This window comes from Canis aureus, chromosome 11, assembly GCF_053574225.1.
Source record: "Canis aureus isolate CA01 chromosome 11, VMU_Caureus_v.1.0, whole genome shotgun sequence".
Lineage (NCBI taxonomy): Eukaryota > Metazoa > Chordata > Mammalia > Carnivora > Canidae > Canis > Canis aureus.
This window is the reverse complement of record NC_135621.1, coordinates 61,745,154-61,764,248: the sequence shown is the minus strand read 5'-3', so window position 1 is coordinate 61,764,248 and position 19,095 is coordinate 61,745,154. Positions and strand designations below refer to the sequence as shown.

At 37.8% G+C, this 19,095-nt stretch overlaps 2 protein-coding genes across 25 annotated transcripts in view; one reads left to right on the top strand and one right to left on the bottom strand.

Moving 5' to 3' along the window:
* Positions 1–19,095, top strand: part of LOC144324197 (uncharacterized) — a 258,348-nt gene that overhangs the window by 42,479 nt on the left and 196,774 nt on the right. The window lies entirely within an intron of this gene.
* LOC144324194 (uncharacterized) overlaps positions 1–19,095 on the bottom strand; it is a 580,701-nt gene that overhangs the window by 515,750 nt on the left and 45,856 nt on the right. For 11 of the 15 annotated variants that reach the window (XM_077915477.1, XM_077915475.1, XM_077915478.1 and 8 more), the window contains exon 1: positions 3,264–3,560. The exons of the other annotated variants lie outside the window; for them this stretch is intronic. In XM_077915477.1, coding sequence (XP_077771603.1) covers positions 3,264–3,426 — 163 coding nt within the window. In that variant the 5' untranslated portion in view covers positions 3,427–3,560. Of the gene's footprint in view, positions 1–3,263; positions 3,561–19,095 lie in introns of those variants that run through there. 15 annotated transcript variants of the gene reach the window in all.

Here is a 19,095-nt window from a genome sequence, read left to right as displayed (position 1 = left end):
GAAATAAAAACATCAGTAGGTAACCAAAGTGTTTACTGGGATCCCTGGGTGGCGCAGCGGTTTAGCGCCTGCCTTTGGCCCAGGGCGCGATCCTGGAGACCTGGGATCGAATCCCATGTCGGGCTCCCTGTATGGAGCCTGCTTCTCCCTCTGCCTGTGTCTCTGCCTCTCTCTCTCTCTGTGACTATCATAAATAAATAAAAATTAAAAAAAAAAAAAGACAAAGTGTTTACTGAGACCATAAAGAATTAGAAACAAACAAAAGTGCCCTCAACAGGGAAATGGCTGAAGATCAACTGAATAGGAGGGATCTTTTTCCCCAATGTCATGTGACAACATACAGAGGAGTCCACATACTGCAATTCTATTTTGTAAAGCAAAGGGAATAGATATGTTTATATATGATTATATGAACATGGAGAAAGTCATGGAAGCGTCCACATAGGATATTAGTGTTAGTGACACAATAGGGCAGGGGGAGATGCAGATGGTCTGAGGAGGAGAAAGGGGAGAAGAAATATAAAGGGAAGAAGAAGAACAACAACAAAAATCCTAATATTTCGAGTCTCACTTTAAGCAAGTAGGAAAAAAGCAGTAGAGGCCTTGAAACAAGGAGACCCCCCCATGGAAGGCTCCTGTGCTTTATCAAAAGTCCTCCCTTGGCCACAGTGATTAAGGATGTAAGGTGTTTTATTTTGTTTGAGAGATAGAGATAGAGAGAGATTGAGAGAACACATGAGCACAAACATGTGCATGGGTTGTGGGAGAGGGCCAGAGGGAGAAGGAGAGAGAGAATCCGAAACAGACTCCTTGCTCAGCACAGAGCCCAACACGGGGCTCAATCTCACAACCCTGAGATCATGACCTGAGACAAAATCAAGAGTAGAACACTTGACCTTCTGAGCCACCCAGGAGGTCCCAAGGATTTAAGGGTTTTAACTAGTCTTAGAAGGAAGACTATAAGATTGATATCAAAAGCCACAGTATATCTGATACAATTGAACAGCGGATCTTCTCCTTTCTGACAGTAGGACTTTGGGCAAGTTATTTAATTATTTAACCTAAAGTTTCATGTAGACTTATACACATTTAGAATAACGGCACCTAAGCAATAGGGCTCTGGTGAGTATTTAGTGAGACAATGCATAGAAAAGTCTTATCACAATGCCTGGCACTCTGAGCTTTTAGCAAATGGTAACTAATAGAAGTGAGACAAGAACCCAAAACTATAGAAGACTCCAATCCAATACTTCCCTCACTACCTATGCTTGTCTTCCATTACTGGAATTTGAAGAGATTTTCTTAATTAAAAATCAACCAAATAGAAGTGGTAGGCAAACGTATCTGGCCATTAGCCCCATGGTATTCGCACTTGCCTCTGCTTCTGCCTGTAATGCTCTTCCCCAAATGTTCATGTGGCTTCTTATTCCACTTCTTCCGAGCCTTTGTTTCAAAGTCACCCTCTTATTCCCTAAATTTACGATCTAAAATTTCAACAAAACAAAACTAAAAAACTCTGGCATTTCATATCCTCCTTTTTTGCTTTATTTTACTACATGAGTCTTCGTATTGTTGAGGTCTCACAAAAGGGAGTTGATATTATTAGAATATAGGTGTTTTGGGGAATTGAACTTTAAGAAAAGAAATAGCATCTGGTCCAAGAGAAGGAGTCCTTAATAATACAAGGCTATCTCCAATTAAATAACACAAATAAAACAAGATGTCATGAGCAAAAGATGCCTTCTTAAGCCTGAACTTCAGATTTTACTGTAGAAACACATTCTGAGAATAACTAATGTTGCCCTATACTACCACTTAGTGACCTTTGGGTCATAACCCTAGGAGACATGGCAAGGCAGGCTTCTCTAAGAGAGATTCAGATGTCAGATGACATTGCCCCACTGGAATAAGACAGAAGTCAATTCCCAAAGAGACCTAAAATCTTGACTGCAATAAGCACATATTCATTTAAAAAGGAAGGAGGTTTATACTGATAGGAATTCATTTTTTCAAAGGTTTATAAGGAGATATTTCCATTACCATCAGATTTAAGAAAACATGAGATCTTATGAGGACATCTTTAAAAGCAAATCTATGTCTATAAATTGAAGAGATATCATTTGAAATAGGCTTTCTCAGGCCAACCCAGTGGATTAATTTCTAAGTGTTCACCCAGAGGCCACCCGATGCCCAGCCCTTTCCTGAGTTCTGCGAAAGGCACAAAAGAAACTTATGACATGATCCTTTCCTTTAAGAGGCTAGCTGGAAAGATAAAACTGGCATCCAGGAAATAAGTTGAGAGCAATTCCATTTTGCCAATACAATGACAGGAGAGCAGATGTCACCTCCAAAAAGGTGAGTTCTGATTTCATCTTAAAGAGATGGGTGGGACAGGAGAGGCAGAGGGCTGAGGGAGCCACAAAGAGGTCTTGGAGAAGGCAGTTTGCAGAGCACACATACAGGGCTGCCCAGGGAATAAGGCAGCACAAGTCAGCGAAGTGAAATTGTGCAGGACCTGAAAATCCAGATGGAGGAATTTGGGTTGTACACCAACCAAAAGGAGAAATGTTAAGGTTGGAATTTAATCCTTTGCCTTCCTGCTCCATAGTCACTTCTCTTTAATAAGGCACAAATCTCAGATTTCTTCAGTTTGAGATGAAAGCTATTTGGCTTTTCCAAGTCCTCTGAAAAGTGCCCAGAAAGGCCACTTTGCTAAGCATATTGCTACAACCAAAACTTGTTTCTTCAAAGTGCAGGGAGTTCCACTGTTTGTATTTGTGCACATTATGATGGGTATTTCTTTTCTCTTAGCTGCTGCCCATTTCGCCTCACACAATCAACAGTAATACAAATCTTCAGTGGCCCTAAGACTGCAATATTTGAGCCAATCCTGACACAGCCATAGGGATTTGGAGCCTAACTCTCGCCACGCCCCGCCACTCCCACCCACCCCCTCATCCCCCGGCCGAAATCAGGGGCCTTAAGATGTTCCTGATGACTGCAGCCTATTTCCCCAGAACTTGTGATCTTTGTCCAGGTTATATGACTAGCCTTCTGCTTCAGTTTCCAGGTATTCCAGCTCCTTGGTTGCTTGGTTTCTTTACTGGGGCTGAAGCTTCATCCCAAACTTCAGCTTATCTGCTTGGGCCCTGGACTTGGTTCTCTGTGCCTGGACTCTTCTATACTCACAGTCCCTCTTTCAGTATAGTTACTATTATTCTGGAATGATGTTAATTGGATAATTTGCTATTAATATGACTCACCCCAGAGATTCTTGATGTCATGGCCTCTCAAACAATGGATTGGATCCCATAGGTATCCTGCTAACCTGGATTTGGGGATTCCAGTTGGACAGATGACCGGACCTATATGGTAAATACTGTGATATGCCATCCAGATATCCTTCACTAAAAGGCAAATTGTCATAGCTGCCAGGTATGCTGTCAGCTGTCTTCAATTTTCAGTACTTACAGGGATCTCCTAACTCCCAAACAGTGGCCTTAAGTCCCCTTCCTTTCTTAGAGCTGCATACACAATGACTGATCACTGGGAGACATCCTGGTCCAACACTGAAAGGTCATCCTACCTTTAGAGCTCTCTATTAGGTCATCCTAAGTAGACATCAGGTATGTATCAGAGCTAGAACTCCCCTTCTGCTTAGTCCTCGTTACATTGGTGTTGAGCCCCAGGACATTCTGTTATAAACATTCCATCCACCAAACACTGTCTCAGAATCTGCATCCTGAGGAACCCAGCTTATATTCCACTATGACCAGGTTACTAGCTCTGTATATTTTGTCTTACTGTCCTTTTCACTTTAGCTCCCAGCTGAAGTCACGTGCCTTCAAGGCATGTCTTTGGTTGAGATTATGACAGTTTCTTAGCAATATTTGGGGGGATTTTTTAGCACAATTTCCAAATAACAATTTTTCTCCTAAAAATTACAAATCTAGAAAAGGTCACATTCTAATTAGAAGGTCTGTTATAATTTCAAGTACCTTAAAGTCCAAAATAAAGCTTTTGACAGAGATCATATTTTATATTTGTGTGAATTTAGCCTATTTACTTACTGTAATTGAACCCAAATAGTAAAGACTCAATGATACTCAGCTTAGAGTAGGGCCACTTATCTCTCTCCTTCATATAGGATAGTAGTACTCACTGGTAATCATGTGCTTATTAATGGAAAGCCCTAGGAGTCACTTTGGAAAACATGGGGACAGTTATGGTAGTTACAGTGATGGAGAGGATCCTTTCAGCAGTCAGTGGGTGGAAGCCAGGATGCTACGTATCTTGTAATAAGTGAGTCAATCTAATACAAAACAAAAAACCAATCTACATCCTGAATATTTTTTTATTGTCTTGCAACACATTCATGTAGTAGAAAAACCCATTTATAATGATTTGAGCCTAGGCTATAACTCCATTTGACACAACCACACAAAGCATTTCTGCTACAAATTTAGCATGAACTGAATTTTCTGGGAATGCAGTGACCACATAATCAAGGGAAGATTACACATTATTTTGTCCATAACCTTACCAAGAGCTATTCATCATTTGGTAAAGCACATCCCTGATGGCAAAGCCACTCCTGTGTCTGAATAGCCAACATATCACAGCACTACCAGCAGTGGTGAGTCATCGCCATCATAGCCATTATGACAAGTCTTGGTCAACTTTGTTCCATCTGTTGGTGTAGTTCTCCCAATCTTTCACTCCAGATATACATATTACCTTATTATAAATTCAAACTCCTTTTCCTTTTCCTTCATTACAATTAGTGAATTTTGTTGATTTTTAAAACAAATTATGTGTATAGCAAGTTATATTAAATATGAATTTCATCTCAAAATATTAAGGGGAGTTACAATATTTATAGTAAAAAGCTTAATGATCCAGAGATTCAGATAAGGTTGAGAAATATCCACACAGAATATTTTTTCAGTTGAAAAGGAGTTAATTTATATCTTTGTTTAACAATCATAAAGCTGTACATATTTAATGTATACAACTCGATGAGTTTGGAGATAAGTATCTATCACCACGATCCATGCTGTAAACATAGGCATCACCTCCAAAAGTTTCCTACTGCACTCACTCTTTAATACTATTTTTTAGTGATAACAACACTTAACAAAAGATCTACCCTCTTAGCATCATTTAAATAAAACTTTCTAAGCAGAGAAAATATAAAGCTATAATCATAAAATACTGGAGCCCTAAAATATACTCACAATCACCATCTGTATTCTAATTCATGTTAATTAAAACATGACAATAAGCTGCTCAAATTAAACAGAAATAAAAGCATCTAAAAATTATAACATAATTTCCTTTGTCATATTTCTCTTCTGTCCACATATTCTAAGGGAAGAGGCAAAGGTATTTCCCTATAGAGTCAATGTTTAATTTCTTGAGCCTTTTTAATTTACATTCTTTTAAGTAATCTCTATGTCTAACATGAGGCTCAAACTCATGCCCCCAAGATCAAGAGTCACATGCTCTAACGACTGAGACAACCAGGGCCCCCAAGCCTTTTTTAATTAAAATGTGTAATAGATAAAATGTTTACTAAAAGACATTAGTAACATAAACCTTACTCTGTGCCATCAGGCTGAGGACTTTTATCCAAAAAATTATCTGATAAGACAGTACGGAAGGAAATGTAAAATGTAAACACCACCTGTAGTTACTAAGACCTTGAAAGGATCTGAATCCTAAATATTTCCCTATCATATTACCATACTTATGCTACTAATTAAAAATCAGTAAGAACAATATATAACTAAAAGTTGCATGCTTGGGACCCCTGGATGGCTCAGTCCATTAAGTGTCTGACTCTTGATTTCAGTCCAGGTCATGATCTCAAGGTCCTGGGCTGAACTTCGCATCAGGCTCCATGCTCAAAGGGGAGTCTGCTTGAGATTCTCTCTTTTTCTGCCCCTCACCCTGCACTCTCTCTCTCAAATAAATCATAAAAAAAAAAGTTGCATGCTTGCTCTTATAGTACCATAAAAAGGCCTTTGTTGTAACATAAAACATTTTTTCTGTGCTATCAATTTCAGTTAAAACATAAAAATCATTTAAATGTAATTTTAAACAACATTTATACTGTTATTTTAAGTAATTATTTCTGAAAATTTAAAGTATTTCTTTCCTTTAAGATCCTATGAAGTTTGAAATATTTATTGCAGTTAGGCCAAGAAGGTTGCCCTGGTCCTTCAAAATAAAGCCAAACAAAAACTATACATGGGAGATGAAAAACTGTATAACAAGAGATGATGCAAAATTAGTAGAAAAAGAATTTCACCCACCCAGAAAGCTTTTTGAATTCTTAACAAACCACGTTTAACCTTCGAATAAATCATGGTTGCAATACTGTCCAGTAACGTATATCTGTTCATATAATATATTCTTTCTCATGTAATTTTTACTTTAGGAAGCAGAAAAAATCTGCCCAATATATTATAGTAACTAGAAATTATGGCATTTAAAAATAATTCTATTGATAAAGTTAATCTTTGTTGGAAAACATTTGATAATTATCTGCCTAATCATCACGCTTTATAGTTTAATGTCAACTGCCATGATTCCACAGACTAAAGAGATAAAAAAAGAAAGAACAAAAAAATCTGAAAATGAGTATGTAAACTGAATGAACTAAATTGGGGAATAGGTACATAAGTACAGTCTGCATATGCATTTTATATTGATAATATAATTAAAGAAAATTATTACTTTAGAAAAAAACATAATATTCCACATTAAAAATAGAACAGAAATGTATAAAACTCAAAAGTTCATACACTTATTTGCTAATACTCACTACCCAGAACAGACAGCAGATTTGGAATCTCAAGGTTTAAACTCATGTGAAGTTTCCTTAAGTTCTCAGTGTTACCACTTTCATCTTTATCTAGACCAGAACCATTCAGAGAAGCAGAAAGAAACAGACTATTTATTGAGTAAATTAATGAGCTTTCTCAAATGTTGAATATAGGTAACTTAATAAAAAAAAATCTGCCTGTTTATAGCAGCTGCCGTTAATAAGTTGGAGGAGAAAAGCAACACACAAATAATGTTTGCCTTTTCTCTGCCTTTAAGCAAATCAGGAATCCACATTTTAGAAGGGAAGGAGGGAAGCTCAGTTTCATTCTACTATTGATCTATCAGACAAGAACTTAATCAATCTTCTTTATAAGCTATTAAAGCTGAGCTCGAGAAATGAACTCACCTGACGCATGCAACATTGATTGCCTCTTTCTAAGAACTGAATATGTCAGTCTTATCTGCAGCTGTGATTCAATTTTTAAGGGACAAGATTTTTCCTTCATTAGCTTCCCCAAAATGCTCCAATTAAGAAAGAGATTTTTGATAGTGGTCCAGAGTCAATGACTAAAACAAAATGAAGCCCATAACCCTCAATTTCAATCACAGTCTCCAGAGAAAACGGGAGACCAAAAGCATATGTTCATCAAAGGAAATTCAGCACTAGTCCCAAGATCCTGCTCTAGCATGAATTCTGAAGAATGCTCTGGCAGCGTAAACTAATGTTGAGACCTTAAGCTCCGATAAATCTTGGAAATTCAAAGGGAAACTCAAGGCAGCTGTAAATCTGTCTTTACTGCATATACATTTCAGCCAGGGGCTTCTATATGTAGTATTAGGTTATGCGACATCCCATTCAGCATCTAACTACCTCATAAATATAGGCAGAGAGGTCATTTTATATTTACAGGGCACCCCCAAAGTGCTAGATACTATACGCTGGAGGTGGGGGCAGGCGGAGGGCCCTCCATTTCCAGTTTATTAGGAAAGGTTAATAGCACAAATCCTCAATGACCAAAGAGAGTTCCCTTTGGCTCAGCTTTCTGGTTTCCATTTCCTCTTTCTAGATCCCTTAACAGTCAAAAAATTAAATACTGGGAGAAACAGCAATAAAGAGTTGTCTCCACAGTGCTCTTGAGGGTATATGCCCACTTCAGTATGGATATATTGCCAACTCCCTAATATAATATGAACAACATTTTCTCTAGATTTGTTGTTAGCTTATTTTCCTATGGTAGATAAGAGGGGAGAAAATATCTAGTCCTACCTACCACCCCCTCCACCCCCCGCTTCCCCTTTATCTCTCTCTATTCTTGGCAAATACAACACAACTCTATCTTAAGCTGTTGGGTTCCTTTGACAAGGTCTGATTTTCACAGTTCTCCAATCATACCCTCCTGGATTCAATTCATTCCTAACGAAGTCACCCATGGGGTAGGGATTGTAGCAGAGTACAGAGGAAAGCAAAGGCCCTAGGGCAACCTTCCAGATCAGAACTGTCCCTCCGCTGCAATTTCCTGCCCACCTATCTTCTGGAAACTTCTCTAAAGTGGAGTAGGAAGGAATTTGATTGAGCCGCACGGACAGAGGCGCCAAATAGTCAATGGCTAGTTGAGCTCCACTCTCAGAACCTTATATATCCTGACACCTAATAATGCAACAAAAGAATCAACCTCTCTGCTATTAAAGGTGCTACTGTCTGTGTCAATTCCCTTAGAAATCCAAGGAGTTAATGGCCTTAATATTTTCAGAATACTTAATACATTCAGGAAGATGGGATGCAGTATGGGGTCTAATGTTTATTTATTGCAAAAGTCAAGAATAGCTGGAAGTCCATTAAGAGGATGTTCAGCAGATTATATTCATTTGTAATTAATTTTCAGTGGTATTTATGAGAGAACCCTTTAATCAGCATAATTCAGACTTTGAAAATTATAATATTAACTAATATTAATTAAATAATAATTTATAAATTTCAATAGTTTTAATTATCTTTTGATTAAATTACCTGTTAGTCAATTCCACACTGCTTTTGATATTAATTAGCTAACTTAAACATGATCTACTGAAACTACTCCCCTGTGGATTAAGGCGTATTGTCTAAACAGGTCAACACTGAGATACTTAAGTGTGACAATTTAGATTGCATGATTAGCAAAATTAATTGTTTAAGGCACTGGCTTTTTCATTCTCAATTTGCCAGCGGGTAAGGTCTTTAAAATATGCCCTGGGTTTCCCTGGGCCCAAATCTGAGACATCTCACATTCTGTTATCCCCCTCCCAACCCCCTAACCCCCTCCTTCTCTATACTGTTACAGAACATTCTAGTCTGCTGAGACTTAAATTAGTGTCAGCCTATTAATCAGCCAACAAAACATGTCAGAGGAAAATGAAGTTGCAAGCCCACCTCCCACTACAGGCAGACTGCTTCGTCCTCTCTCAGTGCAGTGTCTGCCAGTGGAGCTGGGACCTCAGGGCCACAGCCCAATTTAGGTCTCCTCTGTGTAGTGACAGCCAGCCAAGACCTCATTTTTTTAAATGTTAATATTTAATTTAAAGCCACCTACCCTCAAGTTCTCAAAGACAAGTGTGTCGTTGACTCCACGGGAGTCTCCTTTGCATTGGCTGGAGCTACACTGCTCCTTACTCTTGTCCCTACCCCAGCCCACTTCAGTATGGAAATATTGCCACCTCCCTAATATAATATGAGGAACATTTTCCCTGGATTTGTTTTTAGCTTGTTTTCCTATGGCAGAAAAGAAGGGAGAAAATATCAGCATCCCACTTCAGAAGTGGACATCTTTTTAAACGGGTCTTCTGAAACCAACTATCAGCATGCTATTTGTATTACTCATTAACATCATCAAGAGAAGCAGAAGGATACATACTAAACAAATCAAGTAAGAGAGGGATTTTATTTTTGCCATGTGAGACATAAAAAAGCATACAGGTCTAACTGACCAGCTTCTTTTATTTTTATTTTTTGACTATCTTCTTTTAGAAAACACCATGGGATTATTGGACCTGTACAGCTAATGTGACATAATTTTATCAATAATTCTTATTTGGGGGGCAAAATCCTCACCAAGAAGGTGTTACAGTTTTTCAAATGGAAGTCACAGTGGTAATTTTAGATTATTCATATTATAACATATAGTACACTCTAAATGATTTCATCCCAGAACACCCTACGTACAGTGATTAATGAGGATAAATTATATTTCCGAGCCCTGGACCTTCTCCAAGACAGTATCTGGTGTGGGTGTCTTGCACTGGAGCTGAGAAGAGTATACTATGTGCACATGAAAAGCAATGGCAATACATGTAGTAAAAGAAACATTTGTTAAATCCTGAAATTTTGCAAATAAACAGAAAAAAACCCCTAGGATTTGCAGGGTTATTTCTGACTTATGTAACGTATTTCTGGCAATTATATAAACCAAATCTATAAAATATACATATGATACAAGAAGAAGTATATTGTACAGATCTGAATTATTTTTGTACCTATGATATTTTCTACTTACATTATTGTATTTTCTAATTTAAGATCTTGTGATTTTTCTTTTGGCTTTACCTTTCATTGTTTAGACTATTTCTTTAAAAAAGGAATGAGTTATTTCCTTGCCAGACACAATATAGAAAATTCTTTTTATCTATATGCTTGAAAAGGAAAACAGTTCCTTTTTTTCTTCAAAAATTAATTTCAACTGACTTGTAATATTTGAATGGTGTGAAACTAATTGTCATGGTGTATTTCTGGGTGGATGATTGATAAAATGTTCAACAGACAAGCAACTTTTGTATAAATGCAAATGACAAATTCTATTAATTATTTTGATAAAGGGAATAGGGAGAGGTGGGATCAGGACAGATGACCATAATGTGGAATTTTTAGAAATATATGATTTTATTAAATCCATAAACAACAAAACCATGAGATGAAAAAATGAACTCACTCTTTGAAAATACTTGAACTCAAATCTTCAGTTGCACAGCACAGAGAGAAAGCTAACTACCAGGTGGGACTTACTGGAAAATATCACTTAAAATATAGCTAAATCTCAATTGGAAACCACTTATACATAATATCTGAAATACAAAATCCTTGAGAATAAACCTAATGAGAAATGTGCAGAAATAAAGAAAACAACTAAGTTTTATTGAGCCATTTAAAAAAGACTTGAATAAATGGAGAGAACATATTTATTTTGAATTGGAAAGACCCATCATTGTAAAAGATGCAAAATATTCATAGTTAATAAATTCAGCTATACATAACTCATAGCCATACGTAATTCCAGCTAAAATCTAACTTTTTTGAAGGGGTCATTCTAATGATCAACTGTCAAAACTAAGTAAGAAGAATGAGCAAGAATAGATAAGAATTTGGAAAGAGTATTGGGGAAGGAACTGACACTGTCAGTTATCAAAATACATCACAAAACTACAATGGTTAAAGCAGCATGATACTGGTTCCAAAAGAGCGAGATAGACGAGGAATCCCCACAAACACAAGCAATTGTGTATTAGTTTACTGTCACAATGATGAGCATGTCTATCAGTGGAGAAAGGAGCAGGGTCCTGTGACCATTGGTAAACTATCTGGGGAAAAAATGTGTGATACTTATGTCACATTATACTAATAAGAAAATTCATTCCTCAAATAACCTTTCAACAAATTTTTCAAGTCCTTCTACATTCTAAGCACTAGTTCCACTTCCCAGGTATAAAATTGCTAAAGAAGAAGAAAAAGAAAAAGAGGAAGGAGGAGGAGGTGTGGAAGAGGGAAGTCTTTGACTTCTGTGAGTTCATATTCTGGGGCAGATATTTTGGATAAAGCCGAACAAGTAACCAACAGAGCCATTAACCAATAATATTATTTTAGATAGCAATAAGTGCTCTGAGGAAAACTAACATAGAGGAACAGGGAGACTTAGACCCACTTGAGATGGGATGGTCGGAGAGGGCTTTTCTGAGGAGCTGATATTTGAGTGAAGACCTAAATGGAGTGAAGGCATGAATCATGTGTATTTGGGGATAGAACCCGTCAGGTGGAGGTGACTGTAAAAGCAAAGGCCCTAAAGAGAGAGCTTGCTTGTGTGTCCAATAGCTGCAAAGGGGGCCAGCCAGCGTAGTTGGAACACAGAAGAGGGGTGAAAATGGGGAAGCCTGATGTCAGATCTTGCAGGGCCCCATAAGTTATGGTGAGAACTTAGTGTGTTGTTCGAAGTGTGATGGAGCAGGGGAATGACATGATGTAATTTAAATTTGGAAAGAATTACTGTTTTGTGAGAAGTAGACTAGCCGAGGCTAGAGTAAAAGCAAGGAGACCTGTCAGGAACTTTTTCTGTGGTCTAGGTGAGAGGTGTAGTGACTTGGAGATAAAGATAAATGATTGGATTCAGGACACATTTTGAAGGTAGAGCCAACAGGATTTGCTTATATGTTGTACATGGGATCCAAAACAAATGATCTGAATGATGCAAGAAAAGAATAACCAAATTAATATCATCGCATTTACAATATTTTAGCCAAAATGAAAATCTTGGATAGAATACAAAATAAATAAAGGCTTTATGAGAAATAGAAGAAATAGTTCTTTCACTGATGAAAGAACAGTGGTAGATTATTCTATAAATCATATATTCAGAATCTGAGAGGTAGGTAAACAATGACTTTATGGTTCTGGGGGAAGCACCATTATCCATTTAACTTGTCCCCTCCTCTGATCTCTGTCTCCAACAGTAGAGGTTACTTGATACACTAGGTTGGAATACATACTAGGAAGAAAAAATTAAACCCACAGTCTCCAAACCTCATTTTAATTTCTTTTCAACCTCAGGAACCATCAGCTGCCTTGCTGGGGTTGTTGACTAGGTAATGCAATTGATTATTTAAATTCCCACTCCTCTTTCCCTGTTCATTTTCCAGAGGAGAGGTTATGTGTTATGAACTGGCCCAATATTGAGCATCCAAATAAAAAACAAAGAGGAACTGTTGGCATATATTCATATGATAAATAATTATATTTTTTAGAACAATTGAAGTCAGTCTCCTAACTATAAGGCCAAAGTTTTGTCACATGATTCCTAGAATTTTTTTTTAAGATTTTATTTATTTATTCATGAGAGACACAGAGAGAGAGGCAGAGATGCAGACAAGAGGGAGAGGCAGGCTCCTCGCAGAGAGCCCGATGTGGGACTCGATCCCGGGACCAGGATCACGCCCTGAGCCAAAGGCAGACACTCAACCACTAAGCCACCCACGTGTCCCATATTCCTAGAAATTTTTAAAGGAACTGTGATACATAACCCATGATAACAGTATGTGAATTTGTTTTTTTAAGTTTACTGACAATTATTTTTACTTGATTGACATAAAGTTGATACATAATGTTATTATATACAGTCTGACTTACCAAACTGCTATTAAAGAGAAAGAAATAAAAATTGATCTTGAACACTGAGCTAAAAATATTGAATTTGAATTAGTGTCCTTTATTTTCATAGATATGTCTACAACCACATCCTCACATATTTCAAAATTTCCCACAATATCTAATTATTAGATGCGTGGTACACAGATTTATTTCCTTTTTGGCTTTTATCTAAGGTTTTACATAGTTTGTAATAATATGTCAACAAAATTGGTGATTGTACCTTGACTTGTAAAGTAAAACTCATTTTAAGAGCATCATAAATCTAACAGAGCATGTCTGGTGTTCTGATTGGTAGAAAATTGGATGTTAAACACTAGGGACAAACTGATCTTCTAATTCTGGTACTTGAGTAAGTACTAAAAGGAAAAAGAGGAGAGAAAAAAATCATTACATGGAGTTGATAGCTTAACTGATCATGATCAATTTGAAGTGCTTATTGCTTAAGCAAATGACCTTTGGGGTGATTTCATTAGCTCCACATACTGCAAAAGGTTATATCTGAATTCAATTTTATGATTGAGTTTAAGCATATGAAATCTCAAAATAGTTTGAATGAGAAAAAACAACAACAACAACAAATAAGATTCTTTCTGAGACAAAGACTGGACTGTGAAACCCTGCTTGATGTTGCTTCTCTAATTCTGGTTTTACATGTGAGTAAATATTTGAGGGAGGAATGGCAATGCACTGATATCATCATCACTTTGATGTTTGTGGTCAGGAAATGACTTTATAAAATTAGCTACCTGTTCCAGCTCTGTAGTAAATAAGACTTGGTCCTCCTGGATCTACTTTGATGAAGTCTCTTTACCTTTATAGGGCTGCAATGCCCTATAATGGTTTGGTTTGGGATCTCCCTTTCTTTCCCTCCTAAGAGTGCTATAAGGCATGTGCTTATTATTCTATTAAATTAGGATATGTCTTAAATGCTTGTGGAAAGAATTTTATTGTTTTTTTAAAAGATTTTATCTATTTATTTATTTGAGAGAGAGAAAAAGAGAGTGAGAGAGGGCAGGGGGAGGAGTAGAGGGAGAAAGACAAGCAGACTCTGCATTGAGTGCAGAGCCCAATGCAGGCCTGGATCCCACGGTTCTGAGATCAAGAGCTGAGCTGAAATCAAGAGTCAGATACCTAACTGACTGAGCCACAAAGGTGCCCCTGGAAAGAGTTTTACATGCCTCTTTGAGGCACACCAGGCAGAAAAACCAAGAAAAGATGCTTGAAAAACAGATGAGGTATAGATACTTTTCATCTTCACATGTTATTGTAGATGAAATAGAGCTAAAAGTTATCTCTAAACACCCCCAAATTGGGAATAATAGGGCTAGAGAAAAAAATGTGAAAGTTTATTAAGAGGAATGAAACTATACTTTTATCCAATTGACTTCAAAACCAATCTAATGATTCATTTTCCTGATGTGTCATTCTCTTCAGTCATCATTGCTCTTCAGGGTATGTCATAGATAGTAAGGTAGTCCCTGGCTGGCATATTCGCCTTTTCATGATAAATCTCTTACTTGAAAGTTCAGGACCACTTTTGTATTCTCTTCTATTCTTTTAATTTCTCCTCCATCTTCCTCCCTCCTCCTACCATAGTCTTTCCACAATGAGGGGGCCACTTCCCCAAACTTTAGTCTCAGCCACTTCCTGAGTCTTCCCTGGCGGTCAAGGACAGCATCTGTGGCCACAGTGGTCAGAGGCGAAGGACGGAAAAAACGATGGGACCCCTCGGGGGTCCCGCTTTCCTCTCATCCTCCACCTCACTCTGGAATCCACATAAAGGACTTCAAACCAGACTCTACTACCTGCTGGATATGTGACTGAATGTCATCACCTTGCATCTTTGAACCTCAGCTTTTTCACCAAATGAGACTCAAAACTCCTGTTCTACCTACCTTCCCGGGCTGCTAAGAAGTCTTCTGAATTAAAAGAACCTAGTGAACTATTTGTTACTTTGAAAAGTTAAAAGATGGCTATTAAACATTTCATTTTAAAAGAAGCAGAAGGATCAAGTGGAAAGGGTGAGACGCAGAGACCTGGCTTTGAGTCTCCACAGTGCCACTTCCTGGTTGTGTGCTCCTGGGCACTTCACCCAACCTCTCTGCGAGAGGAGTACTAATGATATTAGCTCATCTATCACCTATAAAAGGTGGTAATAATAATGTTTACCTCCATTTTATCACAGCATTGAGAAAACAATTTCAAAAGTTCTTTGTAAAATACAAACAGAATATATAGTTGTCATCAAACTGACTCTATTCTACAGAAACAGCATTTAATAGCTATCATCCTAGCTCTTATTACATGAAAACATAGGACACTCTCCCTTAGTGAACAGCAATGATTCTTTAGAAATAAATAGTATAACTTTTTCCTCAAACACTGGTGACTTTTCGTGAATTACATTTATAAACTCGGCATTGCACGGTATGACGATGCAATTGTTAAATTAGTAACTCAGTGGATCGATGGTAGAGAGTAAGATAATTTTTAGGCTTTGTGGTTTGATGGATATTTGATTATTTAAAAAAGAGAGTTAAAAATAAAACTGACATTACAATAGTGGCTACCTTATGGAAAAGAATGAATTGTGATGGGGTGCTAGATAGGGAAAGGGCATTTTTAGGTTGTTGGGAATGTTCCTTTATTGGCCAGAATGAGAGCTGCATGGATGTTCACTTGGAAATAATCATTAAAGCTGTGCTTTATGTTTTATATGCTTTTACTAATCGTGTGATATAATTTGAAATTAAAACATTTTAAAAATTGAAGAAGAAAAATGTAACTGACAATTTTGATAATTTTCCAAATTTATAGTGCTCCACGGAAAATAGGGGTTAAATATTCTTTTATACTTCTTCACTTATTTTGACAGGAAAAAAAAAAAAAACCCATTCACACTAAATGTTCCAGTATATTGAAGAACCTACGAATGAGAAGAAACATGGCCCTTCATGTCAGTGTTATTGTGACACATGACAAATGGTAATTCATATTTGCCCATATCATCTGGCACTAACTCATTTCTCAGAGCCGATCCTATATGATTAAACATACAGGATATGGGATAATTAAGTCCTACATATTTTGAAGATGCAAAAAGATAAGTAACTATTTTGGCCACACCCTAGAATTTTGGACATTCCACTTTTACCTTTTTTCCTTTAAAACTTGCTATCTTTTTTTCTGCATCCACTCCCACCCCAGGAAAACCTTCCAACACAAATGTTAAAATTATACTTCCTGGCTTATAATATAGTAGGTATGATTCAGATTCTGGAGGTAGACTGCCTGAATTCAAATCTCACATGCCCTTTTTATTAGCTAGGTGAATTTGTACAACTGTGCCTCAGTTTCTCCATCTGACAAATGAAACTTTAATCAAGTTTCTCCTGCCCTTCTCCAAGCCATGTGCCTGGTTAGGACCGGATACTAAGTATTATCTATCTTGTTGCATTTTTTGTCTAGTCACTTGCTATTTAAAGCAGACCTTACAATGTATTTTCCTTTCATGATATAAAACCTAAAACATTTTTTGGTGGCTCGCCCATTAAAATATCATTTGTTTTCTGACTTCGAAAGAACAGAGGCTTCTCAGTCATCATCATCCCATTCCCACCACCCCTCCTTCTCTGGCAGTATGATCCCACATTAAGTTCTAAAGCTCTTTCACCAGGACACCTGGGTGGCTCAGTCAGCTAAATATGAGTCTTGATTTCAGCTCAGGTCGTGATCTCAGAGTCATGATCTCAGGATAGTGAGATCCAGCCCCGCATTAGGCTCCATGCTCAGCAGGGAATCTGCTGGAGATTCTCTCTTCCTCTCTCTATGCCCTTCCCCCTGCTTGCACATGCACAGGTATGAATTCTCTCCCTCTCTTAAATAGATAGATAGATAGATAGATAGATAGATAGATAGATAGATAGATAGATAGATCTATCTTTAAAAAGAAAGATTACCAATCAATCCCATACCACATAGACAAGTGCTTTAAAAACCACATAGAAAACATTAGCCGGTGATGTTTGGTTTTTGGTAGAAATGGAGAAAAGGAGGAAAGATGAGGTGACTAAGTATCCTAAAGTACCTAAGAATTTAACCATCACTACAGTGTTCATTCAGAGGGTACAAATCACACCATCGCTAGGAGGAATCGAAGCCTTCTATGAGAGATGAGGACACTGAGTTTCAGATAGGCCACCGCCTTACCCAAAGTATTCAGGAATAAATACAGAATAGCACCGGTTTCATGCCTCTGGGCCAGCATTCTTTCTTTTTTCTTTTTCTTTTTTTTTTTTTTTTAATTTTTTTATTTATTTATGATAGTCACACAGAGAGAGAGAGGCAGAGACACAGGCAGAGGGAGAAGCAGGCTCCATGCACCGGGAGCCTGACGTGGGATTCGATCCTGGGTCTTCAGGATCGTGCCCTGGGCCAAAGGCAGGCGCCAAACCCCTGCGCCACCCAGGGATCCCTCTTTCTTTTTTCTATCTCATGACATCTCTCAGCCAGAGTGTCTATGCTGTGATATCTCAGAGGAAAAGTAATTAATGAATAACTAGGCACACAGCTGAACAACAAAGGTAAATGGCTTTTATACATCAAGGCAAAATCTGGTAGAAATACTACTTCCATCTTCAGCTCTTCAGATAATTAATATTTTTAGAGTGCTTAAAGCATAATCACATACATTTAATAATTCCAACAACCCTATGAGAAAACTAACTTTCTCTTGCCCAAAGTCACAGAGCAAGTAAGTAGTTAACTCCCAGGCTCAAGCTCAAGTCTTCTTTAAACACTGACTTACATTCTTAAGCAAACTGCTCAACAATTATCGGGGCAGTATGAAGCGCTCGGTTGAGGGAAGACAGAGATAAAACAGCACACACCAGGTAAATGCCTACACAAAGTTAAGGGCAGCACGGTGATAGAGGTATTCATGGGATGCAGTGAAAGCCCAGAGAAGAGGGCCACCACAGAACCTTTTTTTTTTTTTTGGAATAGGCAACAAGAGCTAAGTTTTAAAGAAAGAGAAAATATTAGCCAAACCAGGCTGTAGGAGAATGGCAGTAGAGGGACGAAAGAATGTGCGATAAGAATAATAAGAGCTATTTTATATTGAGCACTTGCTGTTCTCTCTGCTTCACTGATCTCCACTATTGTACATAGCAGATACTGTTATATTTCCCTTTATTGTTGAGAAAAGCAAGGACCAGAGGGGTGAAGTAATCCACCCAATGTTACCCAGAGCCTAAATTTCAACTTAGGTAGTCCTAGGATGCTTAATAACCTCCCCACATCCCACCACTCAAACTGGGTGAGAATACAATGGTGCTTGTTCAAGCACAGGCCGGTTGTCTAAATTACACAAAGACGGAATATGCATGAAGAAGTGTAATACATAGAGGCTAGCGGAATGGACAGGAATCAGGTCTTAATCTGCATTCTTGGCAGGCTATGGTGTGCCTGACGTTTGGTGCTTGGCTTTGCCCTGACAGTATAGAATGCATGCCACTGGAGAATATTTACTATGGAGGACGTGAAATCTGATCTATCATTAGAAGGGTCTTCTGGATAAACACAAAGGTGGAAATGGAGACAAGAGGACCGCTTGGGGTCTCTTATAGTAACACAGGCAAGAAATAGTAATGAAGGAAACGAATAGTGGTACCGAACATGGAGAAGAGAAGGTCAACTCAACAGATAGTTAGGGTGTAAAATGTATAAGGTGTGGTGTTTGAAGGAAGACGTTCAATCCACACTCAAGTTTATTTTGTGAAAGGCGAATGGCAGTGTTATCCACTTAGATACCAAATACAGAA